Source organism: Carcharhinus amblyrhynchos, chromosome 4 (genome assembly GCF_965287045.1).
Source record: "Carcharhinus amblyrhynchos chromosome 4, sCarAmb.v2.hapA, whole genome shotgun sequence".
Lineage (NCBI taxonomy): Eukaryota > Metazoa > Chordata > Chondrichthyes > Carcharhiniformes > Carcharhinidae > Carcharhinus > Carcharhinus amblyrhynchos.
The window spans coordinates 87,399,349-87,423,220 of NC_137327.1; the positions used below are offsets into that span (position 1 = coordinate 87,399,349).

General features: G+C 39.7%; 2 protein-coding genes across 2 annotated transcripts in view; one reads left to right on the forward strand and one right to left on the reverse strand.

Annotated features, from left to right (window-relative positions):
* Positions 1–23,872, forward strand: part of snrnp35 (small nuclear ribonucleoprotein 35 (U11/U12)) — a 92,011-nt gene that overhangs the window by 39,795 nt on the left and 28,344 nt on the right. The gene's annotated exons all lie outside the window — the stretch shown is intronic.
* The window catches only part of LOC145342174 (ubiquitin-like protein 3), a 33,093-nt gene continuing 13,018 nt past the window's right edge, over positions 3,798–23,872 (reverse strand). The window contains exons 2-5 of the mRNA XM_080187488.1: positions 17,697–17,805; positions 11,976–12,062; positions 10,781–10,858; positions 3,798–9,034 (exon numbers count right to left, since the gene is read on the reverse strand). Coding sequence (XP_080043614.1) covers positions 8,982–9,034; positions 10,781–10,858; positions 11,976–12,062; positions 17,697–17,805 — 327 coding nt within the window. The 3' untranslated portion in view covers positions 3,798–8,981. The remainder of the gene's footprint in view (positions 9,035–10,780; positions 10,859–11,975; positions 12,063–17,696; positions 17,806–23,872) is intronic.

Below are 23,872 nucleotides of genomic sequence, written 5' to 3' on the forward strand. Positions count from 1 at the left end.
ACATCCTAGAAACATCTGTGTGCTGAGAGGAGTAAAATCTGAAGCAGCCATCTAGAATCCAGAAAAGTATTTACTTTAGAAAGCACTCTTGTTCCTGAATTTTCTCAGATTTCCACAGCAGAGCGGAGGTAATCTTGAGAATTTATGTGGTAAACCTTACTGGATGTTGAGAGTTAAAAAGCTATGAGGGAGTGTTGTCTAGGGGTTTTTATTTGTGTTTTGACTAAGTGGATTTATTTTTTGGGGGGGGCGGTGTGAGGGTGGGGCACAGGTGTTTTGTAAGACTGTTTTAATGGGTAACTTTGATCTTGTATGCTTGAAGATTCTTTCTTTCCTGAATGAAAATTTTTAAAATCCACCAAGTGTTGCTAGAATTCGATGCTCCTGGGGTCAGGTTTCCCTCCTCCTTCTTGGTTTCAGAATACAACAAAAAACGGTTACAATCAGTAAAACAAGTTTCCCTCTGGTACTTGTGCAGCAAATAACATTGGCTGTGGTTATAACACTTAGAAAAGGGGGGTGGGGAGATGGGGAGGGGGGCACTGTTACTCATACAGTACTTAATTTAGATCTAAACAGGAATATTATGTACTTTATTATAGCAAGGAGATAAAAGTACTGAAAAGTTGCAACCTAGATTCACCTCTGACTGTGCTAGTTCAAACTAGAACAATTGATCACAATCACAGATTTGTGCTTTATCTGTGCCATTTAATATTCATCTAATCCACTTGGATATTAGGATTCATTAACTTCAATAGTTGAGATTTCTTCCCTAATAACCCTTCACAGAAAACATTTCCTCCAGTCTTCCTCATTATTTAAAAATAACATGGGATTACTAAAATCACATGGGATTCGGGGCAGACTGGCTAGATCGATACAGAACTGGCTTGGTTATAAGACAGTGAGAAGTCTCAGAACATCAGGTTAAAGTCCAACAGGTTTATTTGGTAGCACAAGCTTTGAATCTCGCTTCTTCAGGTGAGTGAGGAGTTGTGTTCACAAACAGGGCATATACAGACACAAATTCAATTTACAAGATAATGGTTGGATTGCGAGTCTTTACAGGTAATCAAGTCTTAAAAGGTACAGACAATGTGAGTGGCGAGAGGGCCTAGTACAGGCTAAAGAGATGTGTATGGTCTCCAGCCAGGACAGTCAGTCAGATTTTGCAAGCCCAGGCAAGTTGTGGGAGTTACAGATAGTGTGACATTCTCGCTGAGTAGAAACTGATAGCCAAGTTCCACACACAAGGACAGCCTTAACCAGGAACTCAGGTTCATGTCACATTAACACACCAAATAAACCTATTGGACTCTAACCTGGTGTTGTGAGACTTCTTACTGTGCTTACCCCAGTCCAAAGCTGGCATCTCCACATCTTGGTTATAGGAGGCAGAGTAGTGGTGGGTGTTTTTCAGAATGGAGATCTATAACTAGTGGTTAGATAGATTGGAGAGTTGAGCACAGAAACGGCAGATGGAATTTAAATCGGGACAAATGCAAGATGATGCATTTTGGAGGTTCAAATTTAGGTGTGAATTATACTGTAATGGCAGAACCCTTAGAAAAATTGACATGCAGAAAGATCTGGGGGTGCAGGTCCATAGTTCCCTAAAAGTGACAACACAGGTGGTAAAGGTGAAGAAGAGAGCATATGGCATGCATTGCTTTATCAGCCAGAGCACTGAGTACAAAAGTTGAGAAATCATGCTGCAGCTATATAAAACCTTGGTTGTGCCACATTTGAAGTATTGCATGCAGTTCTGATCACCACATGACCAGAAGATAACTATGTGAAAGCTTTGAAGAAAGTGCAAAGAAGATTCACCAGAATAGTGCCTGGTTTGAAGGGTGTTGGTTATGAGGAAATGTTGAATATACTAGGATTATTTTCACTGGAAAGACAGAGACTGAGGGGAGATCTAATAGAGAACTACAACATTATGAGGGGCATAGACAGGATGGATAGTCTGAGGCTTTTTCCTTGGGTGGAACTGGCAATTGCAACGGAGCACAGGTTCAAGGTGAGGGGGGAAAGTTTAAGGGAGATGTGCGGGTGAAGTTTTTCCCACACAGAGTGTGTGGGTACCTGGAATGTGCTGCCAGAAGAGGTGGTGGAAGCAGGCACGTTAGTAACATTTGAGGCATCTGGATGAGTGCATGAATAGGGAGGCAATAGAGGGATACAGACTGAGGAAGGGCAGAAGTTTTTTTTTTAAAGTTTAGTTAGGGCATCATGTTTAGCACAGGTTTGGGGGGCTGAAGGACGTGTTCCTCTGCTCTACCTTTCCTTGTTTTATTTCTCCCATATCGACCCTGAGTGCATGCATCCTGCAATCGGTACACTAATAGAAAAAAATCTCATGGAATATTTTACACCAAATGTCATATTAATTGGAACAGGCAATAGTTGTCATCTCAGTTAATTTATTCATGACTGCTGTACCAAAATCAATTCCTCAGGAAAGCAGCAGCTTTTGGGGAAGGGGAGTGGGGGCAGGGTAGATACTGAAACCAGGAATGAGTGATCAGGCCTGTTTTCTTAGTTGCAATTTTTAAAGACTAGCTAAAATGCATTTGGTTCAGCAAATGTTTTAAAAAATGCTATCCTTCAACATCTAAACTATTCTTAAATGTTCACATGGCCTTTCAATCACAAACTCCACCACTGCAGCCCACAGCCTCTTTCTTTATAAACTCCCCTGGCTTCACGTCCAAATGTTTCTGAAAGGCCATTTCACAAATCCACTGCAGTTTCCCTATATCCATCACCTTCTCAAAGAACAGTCTGGTTTAGAACACAATCTTTCTTCTGAAATTGGTATGAGCTGCTTATTTATTTTTATAGCATCAAGGTATTAAATAATCATTTATTATGGATTATAAAGTTTGCCATAACAGATGCTAAACTGCCTCACATGTAACTATCCAAATAACCTACCCTCATTGGGTTGCATTGGACAGTTCTAGCACATATCCACGCACAACAGAAGCTTGGATAATGAATTATCAGGCTTCCATGTTTTTAATTATATTTCCTACAAAATCCTTGGATAAATCCAGTCAGGTCCCTGCTCTGCTAATCTCTTTTCTTTCCATTCCCTTTGGTGCTATTTGCTGCAACAACCTTCTCCGGCAACATTACAAATCCCTCTCATTTGTGAAAACAACTGCTCAATTTGTTTTTAAAGGCTGGTGGGCCTTCCCCATTTCCTGAATCACCCTCAGTCAAACTTTTCATCAGTGAATATTGTTTCCCCTTTATAATGCCCAAAATTCAAAATTGGGTATTTCTAAAGAATGGAATCCAGTTTTTTTTAGTATTTCTAACTTGAATTCAATTTGATGTTTCATCTCAATCCCCAAGGGCATTATTCTTACGCATGGTACTACTCCTATATGGATTATGTAGAACAAACTTGCAGATAATGCAGGGTGATAAATTAACCTGGAAAACTAGAACACTGAAATGTTATTTTTCGATGATTCAGCTAATTAAGGCAATAATAAGTTGAGTCACACAACCCACGCAGATCCTACATTTGGAGTTTTGACATTCGTTGACCATATCTGACATGTTAGTTATAAATTGCACATGAATGAGGTCAGTTTATCCCCAGTTTTGATGATTGTCATGATCCTAGAATTTGTGAAGCTCTGTTTTACAAATAAAAAATTGTTGGAAGCTGAATTACCAAAATGGGCAAGTTCATCACAGTAGCATGGCTGAAGCCAGAAGCTTTTAGAGTTTCAGCATACAATATAGTACAGACAATTCAGAGACTCTTTCACTGCAAGTTTTACACTGGTTATATTTCTTATTTTAAAGCTTTTATACATTAAGCAAATTCAAGTTTGTTTTGAGCCAAGTTTTTTTTTTAAAAGCAGGCATATCCAACATATCTACAGAAATCAGTGTTAACACATACCTGTTAAATTAGATCATATTATTAAAAGTCATACATTATTCATGATTTAGTTTATTATACAATAGTTCCACTATTCCCTAAAAGTCATTTTCAATCAGGAATTTTGAACTGTAGAAAACTGAAAAAGCTTCAGCATTTCAATTCCTTCAAGGTTTTGACACTTCATTCACAGTTGTTGCGAAAAACATGTTCAGAATTGCAGCCAGTTTCTTACGAGCTGTTTTCCATTTATTCATTGCATGTTACATTAAGACAGCAGCTTCTCTTTAAAAGAAAGCCAAGGCCCAAGATATAACTGACTCAAAGTCCATTTTGAAGTCAGACAGAGGAATGCTGAACAATCCTGAAATTTAAAAATACACAAATCCAGCTGGATCAAAGATACACAATCAAAGCAACAATATCTTCTCAGATTCTGATGACGCTGTTGAGTATATTGGCATATTTTTAAATGTAGGTTTCCAATACTTGCAGTTTTCACTTTTTTAATGAATGCTCCAGCTGAATTGGACTTCACAATCCTGCCCTCTTGTGGGACAGAAAAATCTGACATCAGAACCTGACTAATTTCCCTTTCCCAACATCAAAGGTGCTATAATCATTTCTATCATTGAAAGAACTGCTAACTCAATACAGACAAGGGGTAATAGAGATAATCTGTATAATTTAAGTGATTAGACTTTACTTCAATCATCAAAATGACACTTTACAAAAATGATCACTTTAGAAAAAAAGCAAATTCCAGCATAAAAGGTGATCAAACAGGATGCATTTCCCCTATAAATTTAGTGCCAGTGTGACAGTTTGTACTTCATACTGATAGTATTATGTGGAATTAAAGTCTTAATCAACTCTGTACCAGAGTACTCCAGGAAATTAACTCCTCAGTGTCAAGTCTGGCTCCAGTTCTGAATTTAAGCTACATTTACACCATAATGAAGTGAAAAAATGGCTTCTCACATATTACAGTTATAGTGTAAACATATCCTTAAGATTGACAACCAATGTTAATGATTTCATTACATTATTCCTGAAACAAAAAGTGGGAGAAAAGCATATGGATTTACGCTAAGGAAAGATTAAGTCAAGGCAAATATTTCATTGAACAGATGATTTTGGTGGTAGAATGCCGAAGAGAAATGAAATGGGAAATAAGAATTCTTCTTGACTACTCCTAATGTCACAATTAGTGAGATTAAAAACAAATCTCACACATCATGAATAGAGAGACTGCATTGTGGGATTGCACAGGATCAAATTTATCAAAACTACTGGTGGAATTTTAAATGTAGAGTCAGGATACCAAGGATTGCAAGGTCAGCTTCACAGCATGTGCTTTAGGTAGCTTTTTCCCCCCCATGACCTACAAATATAAGCAATTTAAATCACTTCCTCAAAATTTAGGGTACTCTCCTTTTCTTTGAGCATATCTATAAGCAGACAACCATTTGAGAGATAGATGTGTCAAGACTTGTGACAATATAGCTTTTCTTGAGCTGCTAGGGCAAGAGCATGAGGTTTGCAGAGTTGTTTTACTGCTTCATACCACAAACATTTTTAATAAGGGAAAACAAAGGAACCTCTAAGTATTATTACAACACTGCAGTTAGTTGTTTTATTCTTGCTGGGGTGTAGGTATCGCTAACAGGGCCAGCATTTATTGCCTATTTCCACTGTTCTTGAAAGTAGCAACAAACTGCTTTCTTGAATTGTTGCAGACCATGTGGTGAAGATACTCCCAGTGTTGTTACAGGGAGGAAGTTCCAGGGTTTTGACTTGGTGATGACGAAAGAATGCCAACATATTTCCAAGTCAGGATGGTATGTGAAGTGGAAAGGACCATAGAGGTCATAGCCATGAAGTCCAGATGCACCACTGGCTATTACGGCTTTCTCCCTGTGCAGACTGAGCAAGCTTTTGGAGGCACCAAGTTAAAAGACTCAATAAGATGTGTGAACAAAAGTGGTTAAAGGGCCATAGGCATATCAAGTAAAAAGATAAGGCTCTGAAAGGTGGGACTCAGTGGGGGAAACAATTAATTTTGTATTAAGTACACAAAAGTACGAACTAATACAGAATACTATTGAAGTAGGGAAAGAGTTAATGAATTTTGTACCTAGAATGTCACAAACATAACCCTTCTTCATGGCTGATCTCCTTTAGCTTATACAGTTCCTGGCATTAATACAAGTTATTTGTTCATGTATTACATCCCTAACTCTCATTTTTATGAAGACAGATAGTTTAATGTGGCTGTTACTTTGTAGACTTTGCAAATCTTACCTATTTGTGTTAGTTGGATGTTGTTACACCGATGGTAATTTACAATTAACAGCTGCTGATAGCAGATCACGATACCGGCTTTTAACAGTAAGAGTCCTGCTGGGATAGCCACGATCGCACAAGTAACCTCAAAGACAGGGATGCAGGTACTGCTGCAAAAGAGTTTTGAATCGTGACCAGATTGAAGCCTGGGTCATGACTGCAGGACTGTAATTCCTGATTAAATCTGGAGCTGTATCACAACTAAGGAAGGAAGACCGGGACATCTGGCAGGAATTGGAACTTTGAATCGTGGTCGCTGCTGAAGCTCAATGTATAAATGCCCCCTTGTGTTTATGCTCTATGAGAAGTTTGGTAGTCCCTGCTTCTCCCAAAGCTCTTGAATAAACGCCACAGCTTTGAAATAAAAACCACTGGATTTTGACTCATCAGTTTGAGGTACTATTTTACCTACAACACTATGGATAAAAAACTAACAGACTATTGGCCTTTATCTCAATGGGTTTGGAATTAGAAAGCAAGAATGAACATAGCTCCATGCCGGAGCTCAACACCAACCAATTCAAAGCCACTGCTCGATTGGTGCCTGCCAGAATCAGCACACACTGGGAGCAGTGTTCACAATCCACAAAATAGCCCAAAGCAACTTACCAAGGTTTCTTTGACAGCACCTTCTAAACACGTAGTATGTACCACCCAAAAAGACAAGGGTAACAAATACATGAAAAAAACCACTGCAATTTTCCTTCCAAAACACTATCCCAAATTGGAACTATATTGCTGTTCCTACACTGCTGCTGAGTGAAAATTCTGAACTCTCTCCCTAACAGATCAATGGGTGAGCCTACACCACATGGGCTACAGCAGTTCATGAAGGCCACTCACCACCATCATCATCTCAGGAGCAGTTAGGGATGGGCAATGAATGCTGGCCCTGCCAGCAATATTTATAGAATCTTTATCAGACCCCTCGCCTGGAATACTGTTTGCATTAAAGTGCAGGGAAAAATAGTTTGGCCTTGCAAAAGGGTACCACATAGATTCATCAGAATAATACCAGGACTTAAGGGTAAAATTGAAACCATATTGGTTTTTAATCCTACAAATTTAAATGGTTGAGAGGTGATCTAATGCAGTTTAAAAATTAGTTAGCTTGTCTATATTTACCCTATTTCCTTTGGGTGTGGAAGGAGGCAGAACAAGTTGGCATAATTAATTAGACTCTTTAAAATCAGGAAGTAATAATCCACTTTTGTGTGGAAGTAAAATGTGGAATTAGGAAAAATAATTCCAACTCTGAAATTTTTGCTAGATAAGGATACTAAGGAATGGATAAAGGCATGTAATTAGACTTGAGGTAGACTCAGCCACACAATCTAATCAAATGGTAAAACAGACAGGGATCTGAATGAAATACTCCTGTTTGTATGGTGTACGTGGTACAAAGTTCGGTTTATGTTGCCCAGGAGCATGGACCAGGCCAAGCCGAAATTTAGGAGCACCACAATACATTGAAATGTGACCAGATAGTTCAACTTAATACATTTATTTCCTATCTGCTAAAAATTGAAGTAAGAGCCTGCAGTAAGATGGTTCATCAAATATAAGCAGGATACTCTGATGCAGATCCAAACACACGTAACTGTTGTGCAAGAGAGGCAAGGGAAGGGCAGGCAAAATAGCAGCAGTTTTGTTTGATCGGAATGATTAAAAGTAGCTTTTTTTTTGGAACTTCAGATATGAAAATTAAGAAAGGAAAGTTCACATTCCTCACTGACAAAACTTCACACCAAATATTCTGAAGCAAAACTCTTCTTCTTTGTATGGTAAAAATGTCTTCTTGACACCCATTAATAAAAAAAGGCTAGATATTAATTACCACAGTGCTCACATCCAAACTCTCTCTTTCTTAAAAAAAAGAAAAGGACCCTTTACAAGAGCACATGCTTAGATGGGTACAATAATCAGAAGGACATTTTTACCACAGTTAAACTGGACAGTGAAAGTGGTCCATAATCTCCAACCAAGGTGACTATTACAGAAAATTAAATCTCCCCCCTCTTTAAAAAGGCTACGGAAATATCCTTAAACACATCATAAAAGTTTCAATCTAGAGCAGCAGCAGAAATTTAAAAAAAGCATCAATGCCTCAAACAAGGGGAAAAATTGGCAGCCACGATTACCCCTACTGATCATTACTTAGTGATTTTTAACTGTAAAGTGCATGATCAGACATCAGGTGAGAACAGGGTCAGCTCAGCTGTGATGCCTCGGTGGTCAAATAGTCTACTGATATTTAATGTCAAGACCTACATACAATTAAGTCTCTTGGACAAGGCACCAGAAAATAGCTGACACACACAGAGCTGTGTCCAACAATAAAGTAATACTTCCAGAATGGAAGGGAAGAAAATTAGAGAAATCCAAACTATAGTTCAGAAAGAGTCAATTGTTAGAAAAAAAAAATAAATAAGACCGCAATGGAAAGATTTGGCTCCAATGTAACTGCTGCTTCACCATAGCAGGAACATTTCCTTATTTTGTACAGACGTAGATAACTTCTTCCCAAACAGTCCTGCTTGGCAAGATGGTAATGCAATGTTGCGGTGGAATTTCACAGATCGATAAAGGATACGCCTAAATGACAACTTGTCATCAGTCAGCTGCATACCAATCTTGAGTGGGAAGACTCTGGGACATTTCTTGCAAGTTCAAAAAAGGTCTTCTTTTGATTTGCAGCTGCATTGTGCAAGGCAAGCAGTTCTCACAAAATCATACAACAATTGCTCTCTCCTGTCTTCTCCCGATTTCTTTGACCTGGGGCAAAAACAGTGACAAACAATTGTAATAATAGTGAAAAACAGTTTCACTAATGGCTACCAAGTGAAGATTTTTTGCCCAATTTTCAGTATGCTATATTTTCTCTGTTTTCCTAAAAAGCTTCAAGGCCAGATCATGCTTTACCAAGGTTAACACAATGGTACTAAACATTCATAAGAACATAAGAAATAGGAGCAGGAGTAGGCCATCTAGCCCTTCGAGCCTGCCCTGCCATTCAATAAGATCATGGCTGATCTCACACTCCCGCCCTCTCCCCATAACCCTTAATCCCCTCGCTTATCAAAAACCCATCAACCCGCGTCTTAAAAATATTTAGCGAGGCAGCCTGCACCACCTCAACGGGCAGAGAATTCCAGAGATTCACCACCCTTTGAGTGAAGAAGTTCCTCAACTCCGTTCTAAACCACCCCCCCTTTATCTTGAGGCTGTGCCCCCTAGTCCTACTGTCCTTTGAGCGGGAAGAGCCTCTCCACCTCTATCCTATCCATCCCATTCATCATCTTATACGTCTCAATGAGATCTCCCCTCATTCTTCTAAACTCTAACGAGTACAAGCCTAGTTTATTCAGCCTCTCCTCATAGCTCAACCCCCTCAACTCCGGTATCAGCCTAGTAAACCTCCTCTGCACTCCCTCCAAGGCCAAAATATCCTTGCGTAAGTACGGCGACCAAAACTGCACACAGTACTCCAGCTGCGGCCTCACCAATGCCCTATACAGCTGCAGCAAGACCTCCCTACTTTTATATTCAATCCCCCTCGCTATGAAGGCCAGCATCCCATTCGCCTTCCTGACCACCTGCTGCACCTGCAAGCTGGGTTTTTGCGACTCATGCACAAGGACCCCGAGGTCCCTCTGCACTGTCGCCTGCTGCAGTTTTTCGCCACGTAAGAAATAGTCCTTCCTACCATTATTCCCTTACTGCAAAAAAAAACAAGGCCAGAGAGAGCCAGAGCACATAATCCAGCAGAACATCAAGATTAGCAGCTAAGTAGAATCTGCCTTTGCGAAATACCACCTTTGTCGATCTCGTTTCTCGATGTATGTGGAAAAGGTCCTATATTGCTGCAGTTTCAAAATTACCACTTATTGAAATGTAGTGACGGTGATGGAAACGTGAAAATTTTATCATGCCTTCACTGGAGCTGCAAGAAAAGTAAAAGCAAAACATGCAATAGACCCTGAAGTGATACTTAAGAAAGACAAGCTCACCACACAAAAATGTCCCTTTTCTAAAGAATACCGACACTCCCAACCTGCTGAACCACAACATGGATGCCAAATGCAATTTGATGATTTTTTTTTCCTGGAGGATAAGAGGAATTTCCTGGCATTTTAGTTGTCAAGGGTCTGGTGTGGCACTGAGCCAGTCAGAACAGGAACCCCAAGTTAAAACTCCGTGCCAAAGATAGATAACTGTTACAACTGACATAAGCAGACAGAATTTCTAATCTAGCAATGGCATTTGGTAAGACCACAAGTACAGCATTAGGCAAGGGTAGATTATAACTTCCATGGTTGAAAAATCTGTGAACTGAACCTCATACACAAGGCAAAAAAAAAAAAATGACATATATGAGACAACGAATAGCATCCTGGAATTCTCAGCAGGAAAAGGGGTAGAGAATTAAAAAAAACATCCTTTTTAAATTGAATCAATAAATTAATTAAGAGCAGACAGGAGAGATATGGAATGCGTCAGTAACTTCAGCTGCAATCTTACCTTGGGAATTAGGTTCCGGCAATGTCTCTCTGGCAACCAAGTGCATTACTGTCATCCTTCCAGGAGGAAGCTTCAGAGCTGTCAAAGGGACACACGTTTTCAGAATACATTAGCATTACACAAAGATGTTATTTCAGATGTGCAGAAAACTTGAGGCAATCCGTCAAAATAGGTTAGGGAGGTAGGATTCAGCAGGATAAAGGACATGTACACTGATTGGTAGGTGGGACAACTGGTGCTCCCCAGGATCATATTTATCAGTGAGTTGGCAAGACAGACAGACAAAATAGTGACGTTGTACAGATAGCAGCAGGAAGTTACAAGTTACACAAGTTTATTTATTAGTCACAAATAGGCTTACATTCACACTGTAATGAAGTTACTGTGAAAAACACAGAAGTAGATTATTGAATGGGTGAAAAGTATCAAATGGAGCTCAATGTGGGCACAGGTGAGGTCATCCACTTTGATTCATTTTTAAAAAAATATACTGAATCCAAGGAAAAGTTAAGTGGTGTGAAACTAGAAACTGTGGAGAAGCAATTAGGTTTAATGTCTGTGTATACTGAAAACAAGTAGACAAAAAAAAACAAAGATTAGTAGAATATTAGTCATTATCTCAAGACGCTGAAATACAAAGCCATGCTTCAGTTAAAACAGCCTTACGTTGGTCTTGGTGTGGATACAGCACAGATTCATCGAGTTTAAAGGGTTAAAATGTTTAAGATGATAAAAGGACTCGGTATCATGAATAAAGCAAAATTATTTCTTGTGGTGGTGGAAAGCAAAGAAAAGGAACACAACCTTAAAATTAGAACCAGGCAATTTGGGAGAGAAATTCAAAGATTTTTTTCCACAAACAGTGGTGGAAAACTGTTCCCAGCAGGAGGTATCTGAAACTTTGAAGACTGAGATTAACAGATTTGTTGGCAAGGTATCTAGGGATAAGCAATAAAAGCAGGTAAAGAAATTGAGGTGCAGATAAGCTATATTTTATAGAAAGTTCCAGTTGAATAACCTATTCACAAGGAAATATGCAATAAATATCCATCAAGCCTTTCAGCAGATAGAATCACCTACCTTTCCCTTTCAGGTACTGCTTCCAGCAGTTTTTTTTATTTCAGATTTCCATTTAAATCACACAGAATGAAGGAACAACGCATTGAAAAAAAATGCCACAACACTTGCAACTTACCCCCCAAGGTGACATTGCCGTGTAAAAATCTTCCTTGGTAAATAAGCCGAAGGATGTTGGGACTACTGACCTGTTCTTCGTCCCAGTCTGCAAGAATAGCAAATAAAAATTTTACATTTAATTATAAAGCAAATTTTTTTTAAATCTCCGATTTAAAGTATGCTTTTTTTATAGCATTTCACACTTTTGCTGTAGTGCAATGCCTTCTGAAAATTGAGGGGTGGGGATGAAATCAAGAATTTCATGACTGGAGGAGGAAAATAAAAAAAGAATCAGAAAGGAAAACATCTTAATTTTAAGCAAAAGGAGGGGGGGGGGTTAAAAGAAGTTCTGGTTGTCAACATGGGCATAAAGAGGAATGTTGAGAAGAACATTAAAAATTTTATGATAGGATTCCTTTGAGGAAACTGCATTATCTAGTACAATGCTTAACCATGGATATTGGAAGATCCAGGCTTGATTACTTCCTAGTCACTTTGAAATGACCTTTGGCATTAAATTGATTCATACAGATAGAACTGAAAATTAGATTTAGCTGTTTACCCTCTCATCCCATCCTTGAACAAAGTGGTTCAGTGGTCATTCTTCATGTGTGAAATGTATAAAGGTTTCTCCACCCTCCCATTATTGGGCATGATAGATAGTGAAATATTATAACTCCACTCAACATAAATAGGTGTGCAACCTATTTTTCACTCCCTGAAAACTCAACTTCTGTTCAGAGGTAAAACAGCTGAGTGATCTTGGCAGGTTGTGGTTGACTGCCACCTTTTAGGATTAGATTTGTAACAAGTGTTCTGAAATGTGACGTGCAGCAAACTTTGTTGCATAGAGCTGATAATTTTCTCTTTGATCTTTATTCTCATCTCTTGTAAGCTAACTTGGGCTTGTGCTCTGAACTGAGTTTGATGCATATTCAAAACATGGTAACAGGGAAGGCAGTGGCATTGTCACTATACCAGTAATCCAAAAAGCCAGGGTAATGCTCTGTGGACCCAGGCTCGAATCCCACCACAGCAGATAGTGAAATTTGAATTTTAAAAAATCTGGAATTGAGAATCTAATGACCATGAAATCATCGTCAATGTTGTAAAAATCCATATGGTTCACTAATGTCCTTTAGGGAAGGAAATCTGTTGTCCTCATCTGGTCTGCCCTACATGTGACTCCAGACCCACAGCAATGTGGTTGATCTTAATTGCACTTTGAAATTGCCTAGCAAGCCACTCAGTTGAAGGGCTATTGGGGACAGGCAACTAATTCTGGCCCAGCCAGTGATGTCCACATCCCATGAAAGAAAAAAAATCACTCCACTCGAAACTTCAGGTTACAAGAAATTCAGAGATATAGAATTGTTATTGTGAAATGGAATATACTCAATATGAAGGAACAAACCCTTTTAACCAAATCTAGAATGCTGAAACACAAAATTTACAAGAGTCACTGTTCAGCAAGTCCCCTCTCCAGTTACGTTTAACCAACTAAATCTGCATTTTGCCAGGAGTGTGTACTGGGGTAAGACCTCCATTGTTTGCCTTTGTTATAATCCCAGTGGGCAAACTGTAAATCAAATTAATTGAATAGCCCCCAAAAAAGAAATTACGAAGATTTCCCTTTTTGTAGCTTTTACTTTAACACATAAGAACCAATGTAAATTAAGCAAGAGTTAACAGGAAAAGTGATACTTGAAAAGAAAGAAAAAAACTTCACATGAACAGTCAGAATGATGTCATACACAAACACGCATTATCCACAGAATCGTGGCACTACATAACTGCACAGTCCCACAATATATTGTGCTTTGTTCATGTGGGGCAGGTTAAGAGTCCTATCCGACAACAGGTTTCAGCTCCAAGTTTTGTCAGCAAGGCACACTTCTACAAAACTTCTCTCTCTCAGATCACAGCAGTCTGGATGGCGTAGTTTTCAGAATTCCTTTTCAACCAACCAATCAACTAATAACACCCCAGATATGGTTTGGCTACTTTTGGGAAAACACTTAAGCTCTTTCGCATCTCCAAGCTATTCACGCAGCTTTCCAGGTTTTAGATTTCTTTTGCCAGCATGCAGTGCCTCCAATAGCTCTGGTCTCCTCTTCTGCCAAAAGAGAAAAACTGACACCCTCCTGAGAGATTTACTTCTGAGATGTGTGTTCCTCCTTCTGCATCTCTCTGCCAATTACCTTCACTCTCCAAACTCTCCTGCGATTGCCAGCCAAAACCTCCTATAACTTAGTTTCTTCCTGTCAGTACCATTGCTGGGTGAAGGAAGGGTTGATAGGTCCCTTGGGCCAGTATCACATTAGAATCATAGAAAAATCATAGAAACCCAACAATGCAGAAAGAGGCTATTCGGCCCATCGCGTCACAACCGACCACAATCCCACCCAAACCCTACCCCCACATCCCTACATATTTTACCCTCTAATCTACGCATCTCAGGAGATGAAGGGGCAATTTTAGCACGGCCAATCAACCTAACCCGCACATCTTTGGACTGTGGGGAGGAAACCGGAGCACCCGGAGGAAACCCATGCAGACATGAGGAGAATGTGCAAACTCCGCACAGATAGCGACTCGAGCTGGGAAACAAACCCAGGTCCCTGGCACCGTGAAGCAGCAGTACTAACCACTGTGCTACCATGCCTTATTCAAGATTATAATTGATGCAAATGCTCAAATCTCTTCTAACATTTTGAAAAACAACTATAGTTTCCACAAAAATTTTAAAGAAACTATAAAGGTTCCTTACTTTACAGTTGCTAGGTTGAAGGTCATCACATCATTGCAGAAATAACAATGTGGTGGTGAAAAATTTCAGCCCCAGTGACAGGTCTATTTCTTTATGTTCTCAATAAGCCAGGCTGGCTGTCTAATCAGCAGTAGTGTATATATATTTCACTTGGTTTTCTTAGCATGAGGACAGCTGAGCAGTACTATTAGTGGAATCTATCAGTTTACACCATCATCCACTCAACTGGATAAAGGGAGTCTTAAATTACTAAAAATATAGAATTTTATAATTAATCTGCAGCAAGTATATAAAAACTGTTAATTCTGCCGTGTGATTCAGACATTCATTACTATTCAATGCTTCCCCCAAATGCCTCATCTTCTGAATCCTAGGCTTGAAATGCACTAATTTTCACCTCCTCACTATACTTTACAGGATAACTGACTCATGCAACACCTTCCTCTCTCTCACCCTGCCTAGAATCTCAACTTAAAGGCTTATCAAACCCAAACGTGCTATAACCAACATTTTAAAAAATTTATTCTGCTAACCCTCCTAGTGACTTCAAAATTGGTGGCATTCAAGGCTTTTTATTAATTCACTTATGGGGTGTAGGTGTCAGTGGCTTGACTAGTCTTTATTGCTCATTCCTAGTGATGGTGGTGAGCTGTCTTTCAGAACTACTGCCAACCCAGAAGTGTAGGTGCACACGCTGTTTGGGAGGGACTTCCAAGAACTTGGACCAGTGACAGTGAAGGAATAACAATATATTTCCAAATCAGGATGGTGATGGTCATGGTCCAGGTGTCTGTTGCTCTAAACTGTAGGGTTGTGGGTGTACAAGTTGCTGGGAAATCAGGTGGTGAGTTATTTGCAGAATTCCTAGGCTTTAGTTACACAACTTATATGGCTAGTTCAGTCCAGTTTCTGGTCAACAGTAATCTTCAGAACATTGAGCTATTGAATGTCAAAGGAAAATGGTTAGATCCTCTCTTGATCAAGATGGTCTTTGCATGGCACTTGTGGTGCCCACGTTACTTGCTAGCCGAAGTCTAGATCATGTCCAGGGCTTGCTGCATTTGGATGTGAACTGCTTCAGTATCTGAGGTTGCAAATGGTGAACATTGTGCAGTCATCTGCGACCATCCCCACTTGTGACCTTGTGATGGAAGGAAATTCACTGACAAAGCAGCTGAAGATGAGGACACTACCCTGAGGAATATCCTAGAGCTGAGATGATTGATGTCCAACCACACGACCATCTTCCTTTATACCAGGTGTGACTCAACAAGCAGTGAGTTTATCCTGATTCCCACTGACTCTAGTTTTGTTTGGGCTTCTTAATGCCATACTTGGTCAAATGCTGCCTTTACATCAAAGGCAGCCACTCTCACCCCAGGCATTATTTCATTTGTCCTTGTTAGGATGAAGGCTGTAATGGGATCGAAAGCTGAACGACCCTGGAACCCAAACAGAGTTCATGAGGAGGTAATTGCTGAGAAAGTGCCACTTCATTATGCTGTTGATGACCCCTTCCATCAGTTCAATGACCAAGAGTAGACTGATGGAATGGTAATTAGGCATCTTAGATTTGTCTCATTTCTTGTGTACAGGACATCCATGGCAATGGATAGATGCTAAATGTTGTAGCTGTACTGAAACAACTTGGTTAGGAGCGTGACAAGCTCTGGAGCACAAGTCTTCAGGACAATTGCCAAAATATTGTCATGGCCCATAGCCTTTGCAGCATGCAGTGCCTTTAGCCATTTCTTGATATCATGTGTGAATCAAATTGGCTGAAGACTGACTTCTGTGATGCTGTGCATCTTTGGAGGAGGCCAAACTGGATCATCCAATCAACATGTGGACTGAAGATTGTTGAGAATCCTTCAGCCTTATATTTTGGGCAGATGTGTTGGGTTTCTCCATCATTGTTGTGGGATACTTATGGAACCTCTTCCTCCAGCGAGTTGTTTAAATTATCCACCACCAGTCACTCCTGGATATGGCAGGACTGCAGAGCTAAGATCTGAACTGTTGGTTATGGAATTGCTTAGCTCTGCTGCTTATGCTGTTTGGCATGCAAGTAGTCCTGAAGTGTAACTTCACCTCATTTTTATGCATGTCTGGTGCTGCTCCTGGCAGCCAGTTCTGAACGAGTGTTGAATCCCTGACTTGTTGGCAATAACAATGGTGGTGGATATGACAGGCCACGAGGTTACAAATTGTGGTCAAGTACAATTCTGCTGCTGCTGTTGGCCCACATCGTGGCTGCCCCAAATGCATAGCACTGCACTGCTCTCTCTCTAGGTCAGTGGGACAAGATAGGACATTGTCTCTAAGGTACAGGCTGTTGCTTGACTAGTTGGTGACAACTGTCCCAATTTTCACATAAGCCCCAAAACGTTAGGGAGGATGATTTGGCAGAGTTGACAGGATTGGGCTTATCGTTTCAGTTTCATTCCTTTGTGTTTTCTTTATATATAATGGAGTAGCTTGCTAGAGTGCATTTAAGAGTCAACAACATTGTTTTGGGTCTGGGGTCACACATGGGTCAGGGAAGGACGGCCCTGAAGGACATTTGTGACCCAATTGATGGTGCTTTCATGGTCTTCATTTTAATTCCTGATGTTTTATGGAGTTTAAAACTCTACCATCTACTGCAATGGGATTCAAACTTCAGTCTCCAGAAGATTACCTTGGATTACTCAGCCAACAAGAATACCACTGCACCACCACCTTCCCCACAGATACTTCAGTTTGCCTTCCTTAATTTTAAATTCAAAACATTAGCATAAAATTTACCTGAACCACAAAAAAAATGCATACAAGAAGATATTGAGGAATTATTTCAGAGCAAAGTATTTCAAAGCTTTAGCTTTGCTTGCAGGATTCAAGATTTCAGCCCAAGTTTGAATCAGGTACTCTGTGGAAGATCATTGAGATTTAGTACATCTACTACACAAAACAAAAATCTAGTACACTTACCCATAGGCCAGTTTTCATAGACATGTTTGGCAATATCTGCAGCAGAATCATTTGGTGAAAACATAAACTCCTGTGTCTTCCCACTAACTAGAATAAGACGCAGGTTTACCTATAAGCAATAGAAATAAGAAACAAAATAAATGAATTGGTAACTGAAGGCAGAGTAATGCAAAGTATCAGTGCAGCATGAAAGATTTTCACACCACAGGAGCTTGTAAGCCTAAATAAAAATATTTCTGCAAGATTTGTCATAGAAGAAACTGGCATAAGAAAACAAAAACAAATTTCTCACCAGACATCCTGGTAGCTCAGGGTGCCTAACTACACTGCCCACAGTACAATTATGCTGTGCAGATGAAGATCTTTAGACTGCACTGAGTTAGCTAATTGCAGTGGTCGACAACTGGTCTCACTGCAGTGGGCAATGTATGATGGCATTGGTGGTTGGGGTGGGGGACGGTAGAGAGAAAAAGGAATAAAGAAGAAAAATCATCCAGAAATCCTGTTTCCTTTACCACCCATTGATAGTCACTGAAAAATGTGCAATTATGTTTGATGGGGAAGAACAGAGCAGAACAGAACAGTCAGCCAGAATCATCATCATCATCAACCACCACAATGGTTAAGTAACCTGACATTTGTCTCAATGGCAACTAATCAACCAACCACCTAAGACACTGACATGCATTTCTACAAGAAATGTGAAGGAAATCCTGGGGGAGTAAAGTATTTGTGATCAAAGAAATGTGTCCTAAGCACTGTATACTGAATGTTTTCCCAAAAAAATTAAATGAACTGTGGCATCGTTAGCCACACAAAGATATCTTGAGAAATGTACAAGTGACAATGTATATGCTAATTCAACTTTTACAGGAAGGGCTAACAGCAGCCATTAAATATTAATAGTTCCTATAGAGTTCTGCTAGAAGCATAAAGGATGCTTTACAGTTGTTTTTTTTTACTGTCAACCATGAAGCTTCTTGATCCTTTCAATGATAACAGGGAGCAAGTCTAAAAGTATGTAAAAGCTATTTAAGATAGGAACAGATTGAAGAAAGATTGTTTGGATCAGTGAATTTGGTTGCCTTAAGGTGTTGAAAGGGCAGATACTAAAAGGTACTCAAATATCAAGATGGTTCAAATAACTGATTGGAACGGAATTCAAACAGTTACCAAGCAAATAAAGAAATTCCAACATTAATTAGCATTTATATAGCACCATTCAACAAAAAAATCTTTACCATAATTCTTCAGAGACAAAGTGATACTTAATCAAATTAGTAGTTTTAAGGAGGGTCTTAAATACGGAGAGGGAAGTGAAATGTTCGAGTAATTAATGACAGGAATTCCAGAATATGGAGCCTAAGTGGATAAAGGCATGTTTGTGGGGGAGAAAGTGGAGTTAACTAGATGTTAACTAACATGAGATTAAAGAAACAGGGGATACATTTCGTGAACAAAGTGAGCTTGAAGAGACCATGCAAAGAGATGGGTGAGAAACTACAGGATTGTAGGTTAACAAAAAGCGAGAAAGCAGCAGTGGTAGCTGAATGAACAGTCAAGCTTACAGCGAAAGATTCAGAAATTTCTTGCCTTGTTAAAAGACAGATTTGCATTAACAGGGCACCTTTCATGATCATCATACTCTCAAAAGTGCTTTATGGCCAATGAGTGTAGTTACTGTAATAATGCAGCAAACATTGCTACTATTCACATACAGTCCACCCACAATTAGCCATAATCTGAGAGGCTGTAGGCATCTCTTTCTATTCATTACTGCACTGCATGCCATTGCCATTCCTTTCTCTATTCATTTTCTGATACTGTCCACCCAACAGGTCCTTCTCTAACCTGGCATTCCCTAATACTGCACCTTTATTGTCACCAACACTCAAGTCTCACCCTCACATTTTCCAGTGATTGTACTTTCTCCATTTCCATTTCTCTATTTCAGCAGACATCTATCATCAGTCTCCATCTGGGAAGGGGATATGGATGTGAGGAGAGGCTACTTGCAATGTTGCTGTTCCCATTTGTAGTCACTTCTGATCCAAATCTGTAATAGTTACAGACTGAATCATCACACTGCTGTTACAAGGAATTGTATTTCAAATATGAAGTTTAAAAGGTTGTGGTTTGATACTGTCTCTTGAACTTAGGATAAAATGGAGGAATGAAGGAAGTGTCAATCAGTTCTGAATTCTGCTCAACAAGCTTGGGTGGCTTGGTTACTAAAGCTACGAGTAGGGGGAAAAAAAGATGTTGATTTTAACGAGAAGAAAGTGAACGATGTTAATACCTGTAGATAATAGCAAGAGTATGTGTCAGGACTGCAGTCTCACTGTTAAGTCTCCAAGTTTCATAGGGAGGGGCTAGGAACAGTTATACCTTAAACTGTTTTATTGCTTTGCGGGTGTGAGTGTGCCTACAAGATAGCGAATTAGCATTTGTGCCTGGAAAACAAGACTCATGTGATTCATGTAGACAGATTGATGGACCTTAAGGAAAAGCTATTGCTGCAGGTTCAAGATATCTCAAAACCTCAAGTGTTAGACTAGCCAGCTCCGCACTTGATGCGGGTGATCAAGGAGAGACTGGTAGTGAAGAGAAGTGGCTAGGGTTATTTGGCTCACCTGAATGGTAAAGGATAGTGAGGGTGATAATGTTAGGAAATGCATGATTTGATTTATTATTGTCACATGTACTAACATACAGTGAAAAGTATTGTTTCTTGTATGCTATACAAAGCATACCATTCATAGAGAAGGAAATGAGAGAATGCAGAATGTAGTGTTAGTCATAGCTAGGTGTAGAGAAAAGGTGACTTAATGCAAGATTAAGTCCATTCAAAAATTGACAGCAGCAGGGAAGAAGCTGTTCTTGGAGTTGGTTGGTATGTGAACTCAGATTTTTGTATCTTTTTCCCCAAAGGAAGGTGGTGAAAGAGAGAATGCTCGGGGTGTGTGGGGTCCTTAATTACATTGGCTGCTTTGCCTAGGTAGCGGGAAGTGTAGACAGAGTCAATGGATGGAAGGCTGGTTTGCATGATGGACTGAACTGCATTCACAACCTTTTGTAGTTACTTGTGGTATCAGGCAGAGCAGAAGTCATACCAAGCTGTAATACAACCAGGGGGGTGGGGACTGTAACTGACATGCCAAATTTCCTCCATCTTCTAAGTAAAAGCTTGGTGGGCTTTCTGAACTAACGCGTCAGTTGGTTGGGGGGGGGGGGGGGGGGGGGGGTGGGGTGTATGGTGATTTGGACACCTAAAAACTTGAAGCTCTTCACCCTTCTACTTCTACACTGTTGATGTAGACAGAGGCATGTTCTCCTTTATGCTTCATTTTGCTGACATTCAGCAAATCCAGAAAAATATGCTTAAAAACAACTTAAGCACTTCCTACAATTGTCCCACCTGGTCTGGCCTACACGCAATTCCAGATCCAGAGCAATGTGGCCAACTCTCAGAGCCCTCTGAAGTGGCCTTAGCAAGCCACTCAGTTCAAGGGCAGTTAGGGATGAGCAACAAATGCTGGCCAAGCCAGCAGTGCCCACCTTCCAGCAACAATTTTTTTTAAAAAAAGTGTCACAGTTTGGGTTTATGGTAGCACTTTCACCTGCAAGCCAGCAAGTTCAATCCTCACTCCACAATTTAAATACATGGGCCCAGAAAATGTCCAGGCCTCCGGTGGGAATAATTACAATCAATAACCCTGGAGAGATATTATGTCATATCTAGCCTGACATTTGAGGAATTTCATGACTAGTGACCACTGCAGGGTATTAATAATCACTGTTGAAGAAAACATGATGATTTAGATTTTCCAGCAGTCGTATTTTCATATAATAAAGGAGGTGCAAAGGCAAGTGGCTGAAATGGTAATGAACAGGGCAAGATGTTTCACAACACCAGGTTAAAGTCCAACAAGTTTATTTAGTAGCAAATGCCACTAGCTTTCAGAGCACTGCTCCTTTGTCAGATGAGTGGGAGTTCTGTTCACAAACAGGGCATATAAAGACACAAACTCAGTTTACAGAATAATGATTGGAATGAAAGTTTTTACAGCTAATCAAGTCTTAAAGGTACAGACAATGTGAGTGGAGAGAGTGTTAAGCACAGGTGTGCTTGTACCTGTGTACCTGCACACAGGTACACTGTGTTCAAGCCAGATCTATGAACACCAATTTTGCTGCCACCCTCAGCGGAGTCCATGCGAGTTTTCCCCCATGAACAGCTGGGCATTACGGTGTTGCTGGAAATGAAAATCTATAAGGATTGTTGTCATCAAGAGGGAATTTTATCTCAAGTTCATTTAATCCAATATCTTTTTAGGAGATATATGTAAAGTACTGTTAACTACATAAAGGTGTCCTGGTGTCTTTAAATGTTTTTTTTTAATAAAATCTCTAAAGTTAATATCTAAAATCACCACACATGGTCTAGGATTTATTTATGCTGCCTTAAGATAACTTCAGTGTACAAATTGAAAACCATTCTGATAATTTGTTCCAAAGTTTCCCTTTGGGATTTGGGCATCCTGTCACGCCGTAATACATTCCTTAGTTTGATTAGACCCTTTGCAGTAGGGTTGTATTAGTCGTACTTTCTCCTGAAGAAGCTACAGAGTCCCGATTCATCGTAGTGGCACCTTATGGTTCCAATTCAAAGTAGCCCATTCTGTTAACCCTCGCTGATATTTCAATTTTTTTTTTAAACCAGTTATTCCGAGAATTCAAATCTGAGAGATTAGGGATTAATATCAATGTAGTTCTGAGGAAGTACAGTTTGATCTCATGATATGTATTCTATTGTTGACTCAACATCTTATTTTATTTGATTGCTATTCTGCATTGATAGGACATATTTAGCATCAAGTCCCAGACAGGAAATACTTGGTCAAATTTGTTGTTAGAACATGCCAAAACTTGCTTAGGCACAAGACAGACATGAATGGCAAAACTAGAATGCAGAAAAGCCAAGGATTGCAGCGGAACAAAGCTAGCATTTAAACTGCACCTCGAGTACTGTGCCCAGTTTTGATCACCAAAAATTAAGGGAGATGTGAATGGCATCCTTCTGCTCTTACTATCTTTCTATAGAAATGCCTGAGACAGGGTAGAGAAGGGCAGGTTATTTTTATTATAGAAGGTCTGCCTTATAAGAGAAGGCCAAAGAAAGAGCTTTTCTTTGGTCTTCTCTTGTATTGGTAAGGTGGCACCCGATAAGGGATCATGGAGGTATACAAAGTAGTTAGGGTACATAAAGTCAAAATATTAAACTCAATCACTTGGGATATATTTAAACAAAGAGTACATTTAAGACATCAGTAGGAAGTTCTTCAGGATAGTTAACTGGAAAGAACTATTCAATGAGGGTGTGGGAGGCAAAACAACCTTGAAATTCCTTAACAGAGCATGGAGGGGGACCAAAGGAGGTGGTGTGGAAACCTGGTTTCATTAAATTGCCTTCTGTAATTGGCTAGAACCCTTCTGAAGTTTAAATTGCTATTTAAATGAGCTTGGCCTTGCTAATTTTTGGAAGTTATTTCTCAGACTGATTTAAAATTTGAAAGTCTACTCAAGAGGTGTCGGAAGAGAAAGAGGCCAGAAATATGTTATTTTCTACTTACGAGTTTAAAATCTAATGCATCATAGCTGTTGTCACCATGTTCACCTTCCAAAGCCAAGGTAAGTCATGAGGATGTGATAAGCCATTAAGTCAAAAAAAATTCCATACATTCCCTAGATTCATCAAATAAAAGGGCTCACCCACAGGATTTGCTAAGTGTTGAACACAAACAAAGCTTCCCAAGTTCTATGCTCATTAAACAAGTTAAACAGCTTGCTTTCTTCAAAATTTTCTTTACTTTTAAAAGGACTTAAATTTCATTTCCTCTAGTGAAACTAAGTTACCCAAAATGTTTCCCTTGCCCTCCAAAAGAATCGCCACAACCATTGAACCCTTAGTAATAAATTAATCTAGCAAGCACAACACTACGAAAGTAACTCATTGACCGTGAAGTGCTTTGGAACATCAAAACAAGGCACTATACAAATACAAAACAAAGATACAAAATCTCTACATCCTTTCTAAGATGGGGTAACCAAAACTGTACATAAGAACATAAGAAATAGGAGCAGGAGTAGGCCATCCAGTCCTTCGAGCTGCCCCG